The 18,132-nt window shown below is 44.8% G+C and overlaps 1 protein-coding gene across 2 annotated transcripts in view; it reads right to left on the bottom strand.

The window, feature by feature from the left end:
- Positions 1-2,740: 2,740 nt before the first annotated feature.
- RBM39 (RNA binding motif protein 39) overlaps positions 2,741-18,132 on the bottom strand; it is a 48,611-nt gene continuing 33,219 nt past the window's right edge. For both annotated transcript variants that reach the window (XM_044985114.1, XM_044985113.1), the window contains exons 13-17: positions 17,728-17,760; positions 15,720-15,795; positions 15,472-15,577; positions 3,832-3,910; positions 2,741-3,752 (exon numbers count right to left, since the gene is read on the bottom strand). In XM_044985114.1, coding sequence (XP_044841049.1) covers positions 3,652-3,752; positions 3,832-3,910; positions 15,472-15,577; positions 15,720-15,795; positions 17,728-17,760 — 395 coding nt within the window. In that variant the 3' untranslated portion in view covers positions 2,741-3,651. The remainder of the gene's footprint in view (positions 3,753-3,831; positions 3,911-15,471; positions 15,578-15,719; positions 15,796-17,727; positions 17,761-18,132) is intronic.

Raw genomic sequence — 18,132 nt, 5'->3', positions numbered from 1 at the left:
ACTTTCATGATAAAGCGGTTGTACTGCAGTATTTGCAATGGGGGAATTGAAAAATACCATTTTTATTTTTTTTATAGTGCAAATATTTGTAATAAAAAAAATCCACTGAGCACTGTACACTTTGTATTGTTGTAACTGAAATCAGTATTTGAAAATGTAGAAAACATCCAAAAATAAGTAATAAACAGTATTCTATTAACAGCACTATTGACAACCCAAATAGAGGCATTATGATATTTTCTTATTATCTACCCCTTTCCTAATCGTTCTGAACATTGTTACCTTTTTTGACTGCCGTTGCACATTGAATGGATGTTTTCAGAGAATTATCCAGTGACTCCAAGATCTCTTTCTTGAGTGGTAACAACTAATTTAGACCCCATTATTTTGTATGTATAGCTGGGACTATATTTTCCAATGTGCATTACTTTGCATTTATCACCATTGAATTTCATCTGCCATTTTGTTTCCGTCACCCAGTTTTGTGAGATCCCTTTGCAACTCTTCGCTGTCAGCTTTAGACTTAACTATCTTGAGTAATTTTATATTGTCTGCAAACTTTACCACCTCACTGTTTACCCTTTTTTCCAGATCCTTTAACAGCACTGGTCCCAGCCTCCCATCTGTTTGCTCCATTGCCACTAGCAGTTTTTCCAGCAGGATCTGGATATTACTTCCATGGGACAGGGCTCCACTGAGGATCCGACCTGTGGCAAATTGCCAGCACTATTATGATGGGTCCCACACTTTCTCCTCTTGTTGGGAGGCTCAAGGTGCCGTTTCTCACCCCTGAACCTGGCTATCAACTGTCCTACTAGTGTCCCAGAAAAGGGGAGTCGAGAGGGAGGGACCCGGGCCCGCCTTCTACTCTGGGTCCCAGCCCAGGGATAGCGGTAAACCACTTGAACTAGCGATTCCTTCCCGTGAGCTACTTCCCTCTCCGGCCCTTCAGCTTGTGGGGCTTCCTGCCCTCTCTCCGCTTGGGCCAAGTTTCTCCCAACCCCTTGTGTCTGTAGAGTCCCTCTGCTCTGCACAAGCCAGGTTTCCCTTTACCTAGGGTCTTGGTCTTCTGGCCCCGCCACAGCACTTCTCCAAACTGCTCTCTGCTCCAACACCAAACTACTCTGCTTCAACTCCTTCAAACTGCTTTCTTCAAATGGGCCATCCTGATTATCACTACAAACGTTTTTTTTTCTCCTGCTGATAACAGCCCACCTTAACTGATTAGTCTCATTAGAGTTTGTATGGCAACACTCATTTTTTCATGTTCTTTGTGTATATATTTCTTCCTACTGTATTTCCACTGCATGCAACCAATGAAGTGGGTTTTAGCCCACGAAAGCTTATGCCCAAATACATTTGTTAGTTTTTAATGTGCCACAAGGACTCCTCGTTCTTTTTGCTAATACAGACTAACACGGCTACCACTCTGAAACCTGTTAAAAACTAGTAACTCCTAAAACAAGGGGGAAAAAATAATGCTACTAAAGCTACAGTTAAAACCATTTATAACTGTAATCAGAAATAAGGACACTGAAGGTTCTGACCCAGACCTGTGGTGGTGAGAAGGGACTGGAGATGGGGTCCCCGTCCCCCCCAATCGCCTTGATTGAAGCACAAGGCAAGTCAGGGTGCATGCGTAAACCAAATTCTATAATCCCGGGTGCACGGTGCGCATGCGTAAACCACAAGGGAATACAATAGGGACCATCACTCAAAAAAACCCCAAAACGGTCCTCCTCTGCTCTTCCTCATCTTTCTCTCCCATCAGTTCAGTTTCTCTTTCGTTTCATCCAAATGAGTTTGCATCCATTTAACTTAAGGCTGTGGTTTCTTTTAAAACTGATTTGGTTAAATCAGTCCTAAACTAAAATGACTGTCCACACAGGTTAACAGTGGCTTACTGTGGTACAGCTTAAACAGATTCCTAATCAAGCAAGCCTGCTAAAAACTAAAAATAGCATCCACACAGCCTTTTGCACCTCTTTGATGTCACTTCAGTTAAACTGACACAATCTTCCTTGCATAGACGAGCCCTTAGCTGGAAACGAGGAGCACCTCTACTACATAACAAGCCAACTCTCCACATGCTCCAGCAGACCAGAGCCCAAATTTACTTTTATTGCGTGTAATAGGTACCTAAGTTACAAAAAAAGTCCAGTGACACTGCTACTTTTGGAAATTTGAAATGCTACTCCATTTCCCTATGCAGTACTGCAGCATATTAATAAAATTATTAAAGTACGGATCAGTCAAAACCAAGAAAAACTACCATGTTAGACACTCATGGTGCCTTCAACTCAGCACATGAAAAGTGTGTTTGGTTACCAAGGTCGACTGTATTCATCCCTACACTTATAGCATGCTCTTCACTGTACTTTATAAACAATCCTCAACACTCTGACAACTAGTTACTCCGGGAGAAGAGAAATGTTAGCGACTTGCCTAAATCCGCACACTGTGTCAGTGGCAGAGCTGAGATAGGAGTGCAAGAGATCTTGACTCCCAGACCTTGCCCCAGTCTACCAAACATTGAAGCCTCCTCGACTATTGGGTGGTTGCGTAATTAACACACACTAGTTGTTGACATACCAACTTACACCCAGAGAGAAAATACTTTTAGAGTAATGCTAATTTCCTAGCATTTTGAAAGAGAATGTCACCATCCTCACTCCAGTTTTTCAATTTATGCTGCTTGTAGCTCTAAATAAGATTGAGCTGAAAAATAAAGCTTCTGGAGGCCTTTTTAAGAGAATTTTATTTTTGAGTGGTTCTTACAAAGATTGTTGCAATATGAAAGTCATTTGTTTGATAGAAATATCAAGCTGTCTTGTCAAACACACTGAAGTAACCCAAAAATATATTTCAGAGCTCACAGAGCTTAAAAAGAGCAAAGATTATATGCAACCAGACAAAACATATTTCTGCATTTTCTACTTATTCTTAGGCTTTGCTGAGTATCATTAAACTGTGCACACTACCTGTATTCAATTCAACTTTTCTCTGGAAATGCAGAGAGTGTTTTGTTTGGAACCCTAGACACACCTCACACAGTATTTACAAAGAAACTTTTACAGATACATCAATCAAAAGTTGCCATCAAGAAATAAAACGCTTGAATCCTCCCATTCTCACCAACTGTTCGGCATAAAACAAGCTGTGTAGCTGACCAAAACCAGCTCCTTCAGAGGCCTTTTGAATTCTCCATTTATACAAAACACTAAATATGTCCCTTCATAAATTCTATCAGATATTGACCTTTAACAGAGCACCTATATTTAGTGAAATGTAAAATGTAATTACTGAATTAAAAGAAAGGCTTGTGAAACATTAAAAATGTCATTATGTCCCATCTGCCTTTTACAGAAAATTCGTTTCTATGAGCTACTTCTCAGTTCCTACAGAACACCTTAGTAAATGTACAAGAATTACAAGGCAGAACAAGAAGTCAACAGCTTTGTACACAGTGGGAATGCTAGTTAGGGAGAATGAGCACACTGCATTCCTGCTTACTCAGTTTTTATTTTTTAAAGGTAACGGGAAGTGTACACAAAATGACATTAAACCCTTTTCCTTTAGTTTTATCTAAATAAAAGATAACTCAATCTTCCTCCAAAAAATAGTTATATACAAAACTGACGAAATCCATCTTCATCGTCGAACAGGAACCAGTAGCTGGGTTGCAGTCATGGAATCAGGGAAAAGATTGTGGTATGTTGGAAGAGGAACATATGCTGCTGTAATCATTTTACCTAATCAAAAGATAAAAAGATGTTTTTAATGTCTTGAGTCTATAATGAGAAGTCAGGTCTTTTAGCAGCCTTTACTCACCTGCGAACCACCTTCCATGCAATGCATTGACAGCTGCAATGGCAGCAGCGATTGAAGGGCATTTGACATACACATTGCCCTAAAATAAAATAAATAAATAAATAAAGCAGTGTTAGTCTCTGAGGTGCATGACAACTCCCCCTCCACCCCCCAATTACATTGGTTTTTCACCATGTATGTTTAAAGGAACCTCCCACACACCTATTGGAGAATTAGCAACATCAGTGTCAGCAAGGATATTCTTAATTCTTGGGAAAAACGGTTACCCACCTTTTTTGTAACTGTTCTTTGAGATGAATTGCTCATATGTGCATTCCATTCTAGGTGGGTGCGTGCCCACGTACACAGTTGTTGGACACTTTTGCCTTACCAGTATCCTCAGTGTCAGCTGTGCTGCGTTCACGCGTTGGTATATCAGGCGCCAGCAGCCGTATGCCCTCTCAATTCCTTCTTGCAGGCAACTCCAACAGAGGGGCAGGGCAGGAGGGCGGGGAATAGAATGGACATGAGCAACATCTCGAAGAACAACAGTTACGAAAAAGGTGGGTAGCCGTTTTTTCTTCTTCAAGTGCTTGCTCATGTCGATTCCATTCTAGGTGACTCAAGCAGTATACATGGAAGTGGGCTTGGAGTTCACAGTCTTGTGGCTTTCAGTACTGCTCTAGTGAAGCCAGCATCATCTCGAGCTTGTTGGGTAAGCGTGTAGTGAGATGTGAACATGTGAATGGACGACCAGGTAGCAGCTCTGCAGATATCTTGCATGGGCACTTGGGCCAGGAAGGCCGCTGACGAGGCTTGCGCTCTAGTTGAGTGAACAGTGAATCGCCGGCAGAGGCGCCTTCGCCTGATCATAGCAGAAATGGATGCAGGCGGTGATCCAAGATGAAATTCTCTGGGTGGACACCGGACGACCTCTCATCCTATCTGCCACCACGACAAACTGCGTCGACTTGCAAAACGGAAACAAAAGGAAGTATTTCTTCACACAACGCACAGTCAACCTATGGAACTCCTTGCCAGAGGATGTTGTGAAGGCCAAAACTATAACAGGGTTAAAAATAACTAGATGAATTAATAGAGGATAGGTCCATTGATGGCTATTAGCCAGGATGGGCAGGGATGGTGTCCCTAGCCTCTGTTTGCCAGAAGCTGGGAATGAGCAACAGGGAATGGTTCACTTGATGATTACTTGTTCATTCCCTCTGGGGCACCTGGCATTGGCCACTGACAGAAGACAGGATACTGGGCTAGATGGACCTTTGGTCTGACCTAGTATGGCCATTCTTATGTTCTACACTGAAAGGACCAAACTGTAAGAAGGCTAGCGTAGTCCTGACATCCAGGGAGTGCAACCTATGCTCCTCCTCAGACTTATAAAATCCGGACAGCGCCATTGGAGACTACACCAACACGTCCATAAGTGTGCTGAACCAGTACTGGTGACGCCAAGCCGGGGCAATCAGGATGACCTTGGTCTTGTCCTGCTTGACCTTAATGAGGACCTTGTGGAACACCGGCACCAGTGGGAAAGCCTACATCAGAGCTCCAGACCACAACAGTAGAAAGGCATCTGACAGGGAGTCCCTGTTGATCCCCCGGAACAAGCAGAACAGGTGGCACTTCCTGTTCTGGCAAGTCGCAAACAGGAAACCTCCACTTCTGGAAGATCTGATTGATCACACTGGGGTGGAGAGAGAACTTGTGGCGAGATGAGAAGATTCTGCAGAGGCAATCTGCCAAAAAGTTCCTGGTTCAGGTGCACTTCACAAGATGAATGGCATGCTGCACACAGAAGTCCCAGAGCCGGAGGGCTTCCTGGCAAAGGGCTGACGACCTGGCTCTGCCTTGTTTGTTGATATAAAACATTGTGGAGATGTTGTCAGTCAGGACTTGAACCACCTTGCCTTGCAACTGGGACCGAAAAGCCTGACGAACCACCCTGAGCTCCCTGACATTTGTGGAATGAACGGTAGGCCTCCCCAACCAGTAGCCTTGTGTACTGAGCCCTCCCAGGTGGGCTCCCCATCCTAGGTCCGAGGCATCGGACACCAGAGTCAATGATGGGTGTGGGGCCACGAAGGGAACTCCCTACAAGACTGATGCGGGGTCCAGCCTCCACGCCAGAGATGCCCGAATGTGGTCCAGCACCTTGATTACCAGGTCCAGGTCGTGCCTGCTGGGGATGTAGACCGATGCCAACCACGCCTGCAGCAGGCGCAGATAGAGCCAGGCAGGACACCACATAAGTACAGGCTTCCATATGACCTAACAACCTTAGGCTGGTGCGGGCAGTGGTGAACATATTATCCCCTCACATGGGAGATTACATCTGACATGGCTCAGAAGTGGGACTCTGGAAGGAATGCCCTTGCCCACGTGGAGTCAAGAACCACCCCGATGAACTCTATCCGTTGCACTGGTACAAGGGTTGACTTCTTTAATTCACTAACAGGCTCAAGTTGCAACATGTGGCTCGCACCAGACCAAGGCTGCTCTGCATGTGATCCCGTGATTTGCCCTTAATGAGCCAATCATCAAGATAAGGATAGACCTGGACCTCCTGGCACCTTAGGTAAGCAGCTACACGGACCATGCATTTTGTAAAGACCCGCAGGGCCAAGGATAGGCCAAAGGGGAGCACCGCAATTGGAAATGGTGCTGGCCCACCATGAAGGGAAGGAACTGCCTGCATCCTGGGAAGATAAGAGATATGGAAATAAGCGTCCCTGTCTCCCAAATCTAGGGAAGGAATGATGGAGGCCAGGGATACCATGTGAAATTTTAACTTTTTGAGGTATTAAGCTATCGCAGATCCAGAATGAGACTCTCCCCCCCTTTGCCTTCTGGATCAGGAAATAGTGGGAGTAGATCCCCTTCCCCCTCAGTTCCTGAGGGACCTCCTATACCACCCCCAATTGCAGTAGGTTGTTTACCTCCTGAATGAGGAGTTGCTCATGAGAAGTGTTGCTGAAGAGAGACAGGGAAGGGAGGAGTGGCCAAAAATTGAAGGGTGTAGACTGATGACATGAAGTCTAACACCCAACAGTCCAAGGTGACCCTTGACTAGGCTGAACAGAAGGGCTGGAGATAGTTGAGATAAAGGCGGGAGATCTGGGGAGCTGACTGAGCTCTTGAGCGCTCCCTCAAAACAACCGCTTCTGGCCCCTGTGGTGTCTTGCTGGGCCAGGCTGCGCCGGTGAGTGGGAGGATGAAGGGTGGCAGCAACTAAAACCAGTGTCCCTTCTCCTTGCAGGTCCCTGCTGAGGCTACCACTGCCCTAGCAACGGGAGTGGCCCAAATGTCCTTTAGACTGCGCAGCCTTGTGTCTGTTTGGTCAGAGAACAGCCCAAGTCCATGAAACTGGAGGTCCTGAATAGAGGCTTGCATCTCCTGGGACAGTCCACCAGAACCTCTAACTCTTGGGCTGCCTCCTGGGACATGAAGTCCTTAAACTTGAAAAGGGAGTTCCACAAGTTAAAATTATAATGCCTCAAAAGGGCCTGGTAGTTTTCCACCCGGAACTGGAGACTGGCCATGGAATAAATTTTGCATCCAAAAAGGTCTAGTTTCTTGGCCTCCTTATTTTTGGGGGTGGAACTGGCCAGTCCCTGGTTGTCCTTTTTGTTGGCTGCTGACACGACCACAGGTGGGTGATTAAGTATTCAAAATCGTTTTGTGGGGCAAAATACTTCTTTTCCGCCCTCTTGGAAGTGGGTGGGATGGAGAACAGGGTTTGCCAGATGGTCTTGGCAATATTCAGGACCCCTTCGTGCACCAGGGGTGGACGCAAAGAGCACACTGAATAACGCGTACAACTGCTCCACCATTTCCTTCGCCTTAAGGCCCAAGTTGGCAGAGCAGCGCTTGATGCTCTCTGAAGTCATCCAGAGGGCTAGCCCAGGAAGGCCCGGCCATGTCTGGAGAGGAGGATGACTGGACTACCGGGGGAGGACCTGAGGAGTCTTTACTCGCTGGGAAAAGAGGTCTCAGGTTGGGCATCCGTTCCTCCACCGCAACGCCCACTGGTGCATCCTGCACCAAGCCTGGTGCTGACTGTGGTTTGTCAGATGCAGCGACTGAGGACTGGTGGGACTGGGACATCGGTATAATGGATATGCCGAAGGGGTTCCAATAGGGCCATTGTGTCGGCCACTGGCCCTGCTGCCAGGTCTGCATCACCACAGCAGATGCACCTTCCAGAGCCCAGTCACAATGCTGTGTAGGTGAGGGGCTGAACTCTCTCTCTGTGCCAGAGAAGTCCTCTTCCTCCAGAGACCATGGTGGGATCGTCAAGGCCAGGGTCTGGCGGTTAACTACCACCACGGGTGACCAGTGCCTGGAATGGTCTGACCAGTGTCAGGAGTAAGGGGAGCAGCGCCAAGTTGGGGAGCATCCCCGAGGTCTTGGTGAGGGTCGACACTAAGATGATCAGTCTCTCTCTCTAGGTGAGTTCCAGTGTGAGGGCGGAGACCAGGAACGTGATGCCAGAGACCTGTAGAAGCGAACTGATGACTTGGGTCGACGTGGAGATCAATGGTATTGCGACACAGGGCTCTGCAGCGCTCGCTTGCCTTCTGGGAGGCCCTCACAATAAGCCTGCCCTTGTGGGGAGCCTTAGCCAGGTCCATCGCTGCATGTGGCAACAGCGAGAACACTTGTTGCTCTCCAGGCACCAGGAGCTGAGCGGGCACTGACTGTGCCATCAGCCTGGGTCCCCTACCACTCCCTGGAGTTGGTGGCAGGTCCCTTACGGGGATAGTACTCACCAGGGCAAAGCCCCCTTGTGGCTCCAGTGTGGGTGGGCAGGCGGCCCAAGCAGGTTTCTTTGCCCAATGCCCCTTAATCCGGCTTGTTCGGTGTCAAGTCCCTCTTCTTTGCCTTCTTCTTGGGCACTGGCAAAGGGGAAGAGTGCCAGGAAGAGCCTGGTGATGCAGGTGCGCTACATGCCATAGCCAAAGTAATGGGTGCTGCATCCGGCCGTGCCAGCTTCAAGGCTGTGCAAAGATCAGCCTCCATGAAGAGGACCCTCAAGTGAATGTTGAGGACCCTCAAGCGTTCTGTGTCTTGGGACAAAAGTTCTTACAGATGCGACACTTTTCTTTTAAGTGAGATTCCCCATGGCACTTCAAACAGCTGCCATGCAGGTCAGAGCAGGGCTTAAAACCCAGACACCTGGGCATGTCCCCGCCAGGCTCCTAACTAACTAAAACACTTAACTACTTACTAAACTAAACTATTTACAGCTATAGTGCAGAGATCAAGTAGGAGAAAACCCAATGACCTCTTGCAAAGCAAGGGAAAGAGGCACTCCTTGGGCGGTAAGAAGGAACGGAGAGGGCATAGGGCCAGCGGTGCCTGATATACCAATGCATAAGTGTGGCACTCCAGAGGGTGCCACAGCCGACAACTGTCTCTGACAACTGTGCACGTGGGCGCGCATACACCTAAAATGGAACTGACATGAGTAAACACTTCAAGAAGAATGTTAACTGCTAATTTAGAACTAGCACAAAATAAAAGCTAAAATAATTGATACAGTTCATTGTAGACATGCACTACCAGATTATAACACCTCTTCAGCATGAAGATACAGTAACTCCCAAAGAAGGATCGAGACCAGGCAGTACTCAAAGCAACAGGAAGTAGCATATAACAATACACTAGCTGTGGCCTTTGCATAAAGCTTTTTACTTCAAATTTTTAAGAAGTTGCCTAACCCTTTTCAGTTACTTCTCAGAGTACACAGTTTAAGAGCCAGACAACCCCTGCTTCAGGATAATCACTAAGTTCTACAAATTACGGCCAACATTTCAAGGATAATGCTTTAAGTTAACCTGTGGGGATGTAGTGTTGGTTTAAAAAAAATAGTAAGTTCATGGAGGATTGGCTAATAGCTACTGATGGACCTAAGGTTGTCAGGGACACAATCCTACGCTCTGGGTGTCCCTAAACCTCTGAAGCTGGGCATGGACAAAAGGGGATGGATCTTTCAATTGCCCTGTTCTATTCATTCCCTCTGAAAAATCTGGCACCAGCTGCTGTCAGAAGACAGAATACTGGGCTAGATAGACCATTAGTCTGACCCAGTATGGCCACTGTGTTCTTATATAAGTACATGGTTGGATTTTCACCCACAGCTCCTAATCACATCAGAGCTTCATGGGAGCTCAGTGCTTCGAAAAGTGAGGCTGCTAATATAAGCACTTCTTCACAGATGTAGGTGCCTAATTTTAGACTAGCAAAAAATGGGGATGAAAGACTAGGAAGAAGTGCAAGGGTCCCAGGAAGGCTTTGGAGGTGGGGTGAATAGGGTAGACTAGAGTCTTATTTGCATTAACCATGGATGAAGTTTTCTACTTATAAAATTACACACTAGTCCAGCCAATATAAAAAAAAGTACAATACTTTAAAAAAATACAACTTCAAAAAACCCAGTGCTGGAAAGTCTGGAAACAGATAAGGGATTCCAGCCAGTTCTCTGCTGCCATATAATCTATTCTACATAGCTGAGATCATCAATGTGGCCTGGGGGCCACAACCAGCTTGCCAGAATATTTTATTTGGCCTGTCCATAGGCAGGGTCACAGTCCCAGAATTATTATTTTGTTTTAAGAGCTGGTTACTGAGGACACAGTTTTAGTGAAGCTGCTAACGCCTCAGACTGTTCTACTTGGTTCCACTTTCCTAACACAGACTCCAACTCCACCTCACCCCACCTAGCTCCAGTTACTGCATTCCCATCAGCTGATTATTTGAGAGCTGACAGCCAATCAGCTTCTGGCCAAACCTCCACACCAGCAGTGGCAGGGCACACCTCCGCCAATGGGAGGAAGAAACTAGAGCTGGGTGGCATGGGACAAAACCAGAGCCTACATCAATGGGGAACAGACCAGGAGCCCATAAGCTCAGTCGCAATGACACTCATTGGCCTAACCACCACCTCTGCCATTCACATAGGGGAAGGGCACCACCCTACCTCACCCAGCTCTGGTTACTGCCTTGCCATTGGCTCCCAGCTCCCACAGCCAAATTGTGAACAATCCCCCTCCACCCCAGCCTTGGGCAGGCACAGCTCTGCCAGTAGAGAGTTAATAACCAGAGCTGGGTGGCTTGATGGCAGAGTGCCTTCACTGCTGGCATGATGGACGGGCCAAATTTGAGTAGCACAGAATCATAGAATATCAGGGTTGAAAGTGACCTCAGGAGGTCATCTAGTCCAACCCTCTGCTCAAAGCAGGACAAATCCCCAGACAGATTTTTGCCCCAGATCTCTAAATGGCCCCCTCAAGGATTGAACTCACAACCCTGGGTTTAGCAGGCCAATGCTCAAACCACTGAGCTATCCCTCCCCACGTGACACAGCATGTGGGCTCTGCCTCACATAGTGGAGCCCGTGACTACTACAGAGTGGAGGCAAAGTCTGGGAGCAGCAGAGAAAAAAAATGTTAAGAATTTATTTCCCATTATTTTCATTTATTAAACCCCAACTTTTCTGCACACTGGAAGAAATGTTAGTGAAATATTTATGTTTAAACTTTTGGATTGAAGAGTGCTGTAAGGGGCTGTTATATTTAAGAACACTTCAGTTTTACACTCTTAATATATGGTTTACTGTAGGTTAACATGCTGTATTGTACCAAATGCAATATTTGTTATGCAATATTAGCCTCTTAAAACGACGTATGGCCTGCCAAAGGGTTTTAGTGGATTTAAAGCTGCCCATTCCTGCTACATATGTTTATAACATGCTCCTCACCATAGTATCTGAGTGAGGAATCAAGGCCGTGTTTATTCCTTGACTGCATAATGCATATATTAAACACCAGAAGAGATTATTATGATAATCTGATCACCTGCATAACACAAGCCAGAGAATCTCATCTAGTAATTTAAGTCTAACCACCACATGTGGAACTACAGCATATTCCATAGGGAAATTTCAAAGGACAGAGAATCCACCATCTTCCTGGGCAGTTTGTTTCAATGGTTAATGATCTGCCTATAGCGGCTTCTTGCTTTCAAGCTTTCTCCACAAGAGGGATGCACTGGAGCCAAGCCGCAGGAATCAGAGAGAGTCTGGTAAACTAGGCTGCCTGGAGAACAATGCAGCAGTCCAAGGCCAGAAGCCAGGAAAGAATATTCTGAGTGGGGCTAGACAATGACAGGAGCCAAAACCCGGGAAGAAGAGCTGGGCCATCTTGAGAACTTAGGGAAAACTCATCCTCAGAAATAAGCAATGGATTTTACATTGGAGTATTTTCATCTATGTGCCATAGCTGAGCAAGGATGGTTATGAAGGGTATTTCACAGTGACAGAATAAATTAGCACTGTATGGAATTTGGTTCTGTTCTGCTGCAGAGCACAAGAAAAGGAACGTGATGGACACAGAAATGCCATGTAATAATCCGAGAATAGAGAGATGTAATAATTTCATGAACACTGTGAGACCTGGTCAGTGAGGTGAAATTACTGCATGGCTGGTAGTGTAGCCTGTCTCTGTATTTGCACTACTTTTCCTAGCACACGTAGGAAGGCATTTTAGACTTTCCAAGGAAGTTGCCAGGCCATGTGAAACTTCACAGAGATTCTGACTTGATTGTCAGGTTTGGATTATAACTAAGTCTACATTTTAGTCCGAGGTATTTTTAGTAAAAGATGTGGACAGGTCACGGGCCATAAACAAAAATTCATGGCCCTTGACCTGTCCATGACTTGTACTATATACCCCTTACTAAAACTTTAGGGGGGGGGGGAGAGAAGGGGGGAAGGGCGCTCTGGGGGGCACCATGGGTGAGAGCAGCGTGTGGCCCAGCACCCCCGCTGCTTCTGGGTGGCAGGCAGGGCTTGCAGGCTCCCTACCTGGCTCTCGGAAGCAGCCAATATGTCCCTGCGGGCCCTAGGTGGAGGCTCAGGCAGAGGAGCTCTGCGCACTGCCCCCGCCCCACGCGCCTGCTCCATAGCTCCCACTGGTCGGGAACAACAGCCAATGGGAGTTGTGGAGGTGGTGCCTGCATGCAAAAGGAACATGCAGAGCCACCTGACCAGGCCTCCACCTAGGTAAGCTCCATCCAGAGTCCTCACTCCTCCCACACCCCAACCCGCTGCCTCAGCACTGAGCCCCCTCCCACACCCAAACTCCTGCTGCTGGTGGTGGGAGAGGGGCATGGTAGCCCAAGACTGCCCCAGCAGCCGTCGGCGCGGCTGGCCTGAGGGCTGCCCAAGCTGTTCTGGCAGCCCCCAGGCCAGCCGCAACGGCCGCTGCAGAAGTCACGGAGGTCCCAGAAAATCACAAAATCCATGACTTCCGTGACAGACTTGCAGCCTTAATTATAGTAGGTGGGGTCCCAAGCACTTCAGAATGAGTCAGCACAAAGAATGCCAAATGTTAACCTGTGGTACCAGCGGAACCACATGTTTTAGTTCTGTTACTGACAGACAGGAAGGGCTATGACTTTGGGCATATGCAGATTACCCGTGGCAAGACACAGGACTCATCTGCAACACTGCCACCAAAGACCAGTAGTTTGGGAATGGGACTAGACTTAGTGCCTGCTGTGGAGCACGAGGGGATTGGATTGAGTCTTGACCCTGGGGCGTTGCACATAGGCTGGCACAAAGACAGAACAGCCTCAATTCAATACCCTCATGTGCCAGAACCAAGAACCCGTGTGCTGGGGAGTGTGAGCTACATATCAACTTGGGCTTCAGCATGTGGGATTTCCCTCAGTGCTGGTCACAATGCTTTCTTCTTGGCATCATGGAGTTTGTGATCTTGAAACCTGAGGATGTAATGTTGCTATCTCTGGTCTGGGAGGCAGAGGTCCTGGGGAACAATGGTGCTATTTTCTTTTCCTCTATACTGAGAGGGGGAAAGAGTGCCTCAGAATCAAATCCGAGACTGTATTTGGCCCAAGCTATCAAGGCCTTCTCAACACTGTAGTCCATCTTCCTTGCATTTGAAAGTGAGGCTATGGAATTGGGCCAGACTCCAGACCCATTCTGGAAGATTTCAGGGCTTCCGCCATCAGGACGGAATGGAATTTAAACTCATGCTTTTTTCTCAGAGCCTGAATCCCAAATGGGGAGAGAAAAGAAGCCCAGATGACGACCTTCACCCAGACAATTCAAGCATGGGCCACGGAGGATCTGAAACAGAACAATCTTTGAATCCCACACCATTAAGTAAGCTAAATTAGTGACTAAACTAAATGGTAAAAGCCTTCCTGTTTCTGCAACTGGAAGTAAAATGCAGGTGTCCACACCCCTTTACATAGTCTCACATAGCATGCTGAGTAGCTTGAGGCAATGGGGGACGGAGGTCCTCCTAAGGTTGGCCTTCCTCAGAGGGTTCTAGCTTGTGATCTGTGCAGTAATATCTGCAAGAACAGGAACCTGTGATGAATACTCAGTTCACATTTCCCTAAAAGTCTTTGTTTTAAGCTGTTTGCAAAGTCAGGCAGACCCCACTGCATCAGTTCACGTTCTGTTCACTTTAGAATATTCTCTTCACAATGGTATGGGCAAGTTTTTTTTTTGAAGGTGATAGTTTGAATTCTGGAATGTAATTCCACGAAAAGGCTGTCTTATCTTTTTTTTTTTTTTTTTTTTTGGTGAGGCTGCAGAATTTTGTTTCCCCGTACCTCCCAAGAGGTTTCCCTCAACTCTACTGAAACAATCATCAATGACAAAGTTGTTGTGTTTGGGGATAAAGTGCACACTACTGCCTTTTAATCCCCCCTCCTCCAAAGTTATTCAGTAACATCTGAGTAGACTTCCCCTCACCCTACCGGACAGCAGCTTCACTGGCATATACGGGTACAAAAATTGTGGAGTGTCCTGCACTAATATCAGCTACATTAACCCAGGCTGTTTCACTGACATAATTCAGTTCATCTTTAAATTATGTTGTTAGAATCCAACTAGATTAAGTTATGCTTGGAGCTGTCCAGTCACTATCTTCAATAACGTTTCTCCTCCTCCTAAAAGGAGCAGAGATTGGTTGAATAGTCAGCCAACATCCCCATATCAAGGGAAGGGTTTTTCAAGCAACAAATGAACCCCTGAGCACTTATGTAGAGAGAACATCCTTCCTCAAGGAGAAGGCATTAGCCCACTGTTTCCATACAGAAGGCACATCATCCCCACTGATTTTCACCAGCCAGGGACACTCCACAGTCCACAAAGGAGACAACAGTTTCTGTATTGCTAAAGAATTTTACCCCATGGTGTTAGTGTATTTTTCAGGTAGATTACAGACTGGAGTATGCTATTCAATGAACTCACAATAAATATTACCAGTCTGAAACAAACTAAAACTACGTGGTAGAGGGGTTCTCATTACAGCCCAAATATGCATTTCTGCAATATTTTGACTGTTTTGTAGATCCACAAGAACATGGTAAACTCTGAGTGAGAAGTCTTGTAGCTACAGAAAATTGCCCATCAATTTACACAAGTAGATAATTAAAATAATTGCTGGAGTGACTCTTGCTCAGCTGCATTCAGCAACTCAGAAGATTTTTTTAAATTAAGACATTTCTATTCATGTCAACACAAGTCTAACACTTGCAAAACAGCTCTGACAGTGACAACTTGAAAAGAGGTTCTAAAATTTGTTTAATACCTCTCACAAAACGTACCTGAGCTGAATTTTTGTCTACATAAATGTGGATAACTCCTCCATGTTTGTTACATTCCTCAATAACATCATCCTTAATTTCTGTATCCCAGCCAGCTTCTTCTTCACTGCAAAAGGAAAAATTCAAAAGTGAGAACTTCTGAACAAAAACAAGACGACACCTATAAAAAAAAACTAATTTTCACACTAATCCCACTAAAGTCAGAAACAAATGTGTTATAAATGGAAATAAGACAGCAGGTAACTTACGTTTGAGGGTTAAACATATTGGAAAGCTGGAAGCATTGTGTTGCAAGTGGTTGTACAGAAGCAGCTGCAGCCAGAACTATTTAGAGAGAAAGCGACAAGTTTTTCTGTCATGGAAGAAAAAAGTCTTTTACATGTAATTAAATTTATAAGTAAGGCTTTTTCTGTCTGTACTTCAAAATCATAGAACCACAGGACTGGAAGCGACCTCCAAAAGTCTCCAAGTCCAGTCCAGTCCCCTGCGCTTTGGCAGGACCAACTAAACATAGAACATCCCTGACAGATGTTTGTCCAACCTGTTTTTATCATATTCAGTTACAACATTAATATTTTTAATCAGGTGCAGAAATCAAAGGCATAGAGAAGTGAAGTTACATGCCTAAGATTAGCCAAGAAATCTATGGCAGAAATGGAAATAGAATTCACTGTGTTCAGAACCACAGTTCTTGATAAACTCCTCCCACAAAATCAAAACCAACTTACTCTTACCTGATGGTAAGAGATTTGTTAAAATAATTCTTGGGAGCCACTCTGACTAACGTACCCAGACAAACTTGGAACCCAGACATATCTACTCCTAGCCTTGTGCTCTAACTAAAAAACCAACACTTCTGAATATAATTGTAATTACTACACCAACTCACAAGAAATCAAAACAAAGCGTCTGAAGGAGATGCAGTTAACTTGAAACCAATCAATTTCAAAACCTGAGTTAAAAGTAGGTTCTTGTACTATACTTTCAAGCCTTCCCAGATAATTTCTTGTTTCACAATCAAGCATTTTCCTGTATTTAATGAATCTACCCCTCTGAGGTATTATAGGAAACAGCAAGTAAAAAGCTTAGACAGCAATAACATTTTTTTTTTAAACCTGATTATGTCTCTCTAAAAACAAACTGGAATTCACTGACATTTGATGTATGTTAGAACACAGAAAATGCAGCATGCCACTGAAATGCATGCAGAAGACAGAATCTCAGAAATGTCCCATTTAAAAACCAGTGCAGTTTAGAACTATTAAATCTATGCCTAAATTCAGTTATTCATGATTATATTAACCAATTTAAACAAAAAGCACAAGTAACCTTATATCTCTGAAAAGCTTTGCCTGTCCCAAGCATTCCAACAGGGAACTGCACATCCTGCAGCTCAATTTTAAGTAGAAGAGACAGTCTAATGTCTAAACCAAAAGGCAACTCCATATAGAGACAACAGCACCATTCACACTTATGGTGATAATGGAACCATGGACAGGCAATAAAATACTCTGAAAATTCATTAATATATTTAACTAGTTATAACTGTAGCAAAAATACAAAATTTGCAGTATGATAGACAGGGTTAAATAGCAGTTTAGAAAGCTTTTCTGAATAGTGAAAAGGGATGATATTAACATTTAACCTGTAAGTTAATGAATGTTACAGTACTGCGCTAGGAATGGTTACGTCACAGCTTGAATAAAACCCAGCGATCAGTAGACTTTTAGTGTGGCTGACTTATAACAACCAATTAAATAATTGCCCCATTACAAGTTGCTATTTTAAGTTAACTGAAATTTACATTTTATTCAACATAAAAAAGAATAAAAAGTTCAGGTTATCATTCTGAGGCACAACTCCCTTTCTAGGTCTGTGGAAGTTTTCAGATGAATAGTGGGGTTTTGTGACTTGCCCAAAATCATAATACATTCATGACTAATCTGGGAATAGAACCCAGGAATCCTAACTCCCAGTTCCCTTTTTTAAACCACTTCCTATAAGATATATAGCTAGAAAAAAAAAAGTAATTAAATACAGTTTAACAAGAGTTGTCTTTCTTAATAGTGCAAGATTTAGGGGGTGTCAGGAATACTAGGGTTAAGTTTTAGCTTTCTAAAGGCCCTATAGATACCAATAAAACAGCATTTCTGGGGTGCTGGAAGAACTTTATACACAGATGTAAAGTGCTTCTGGTGCAAAGAACCCACACTTTCAAACCCATTTGCCAACAGTTCATGTTAAATCCAACTGTACCTTCATTCTGCTGGGTAAGTCTGGTTTGCAAATCTAAAGAAAAGAATGTACAGAAAATTAAATAAAAGAACACTAAATACTAGATCTTAACTGCCCACCTAAATCTAGGTTGGGCAAGATCTTCATGCAGATACACAACACACCCACTCTACTTCTTTATACTTCTTCAGATAGAAGAAAGATAGCTTTGTTCCTTCTAATTTATCACATGGGAGGTGCTCAGATACTAATGACTGGGAGGGCCTATAACTACCTAGATAAATATTCTCCAAAGAAGTAATATTCAATTAATGGAGAGGAAGACGAACATGAAACTTCTTTGGTCCACACTCTTGTTTTACCATAATCTGTTCTACTTATCCTCTTGATAAAGTACAATTTGGACACCAAAATAGTAGAGAGAGC

This window comes from Mauremys mutica, chromosome 13 (assembly GCF_020497125.1).
Source record: "Mauremys mutica isolate MM-2020 ecotype Southern chromosome 13, ASM2049712v1, whole genome shotgun sequence".
In the NCBI taxonomy this organism is placed as follows: domain Eukaryota; kingdom Metazoa; phylum Chordata; order Testudines; family Geoemydidae; genus Mauremys; species Mauremys mutica.
This window is presented reverse-complemented; position numbering and strand designations above follow the sequence as displayed.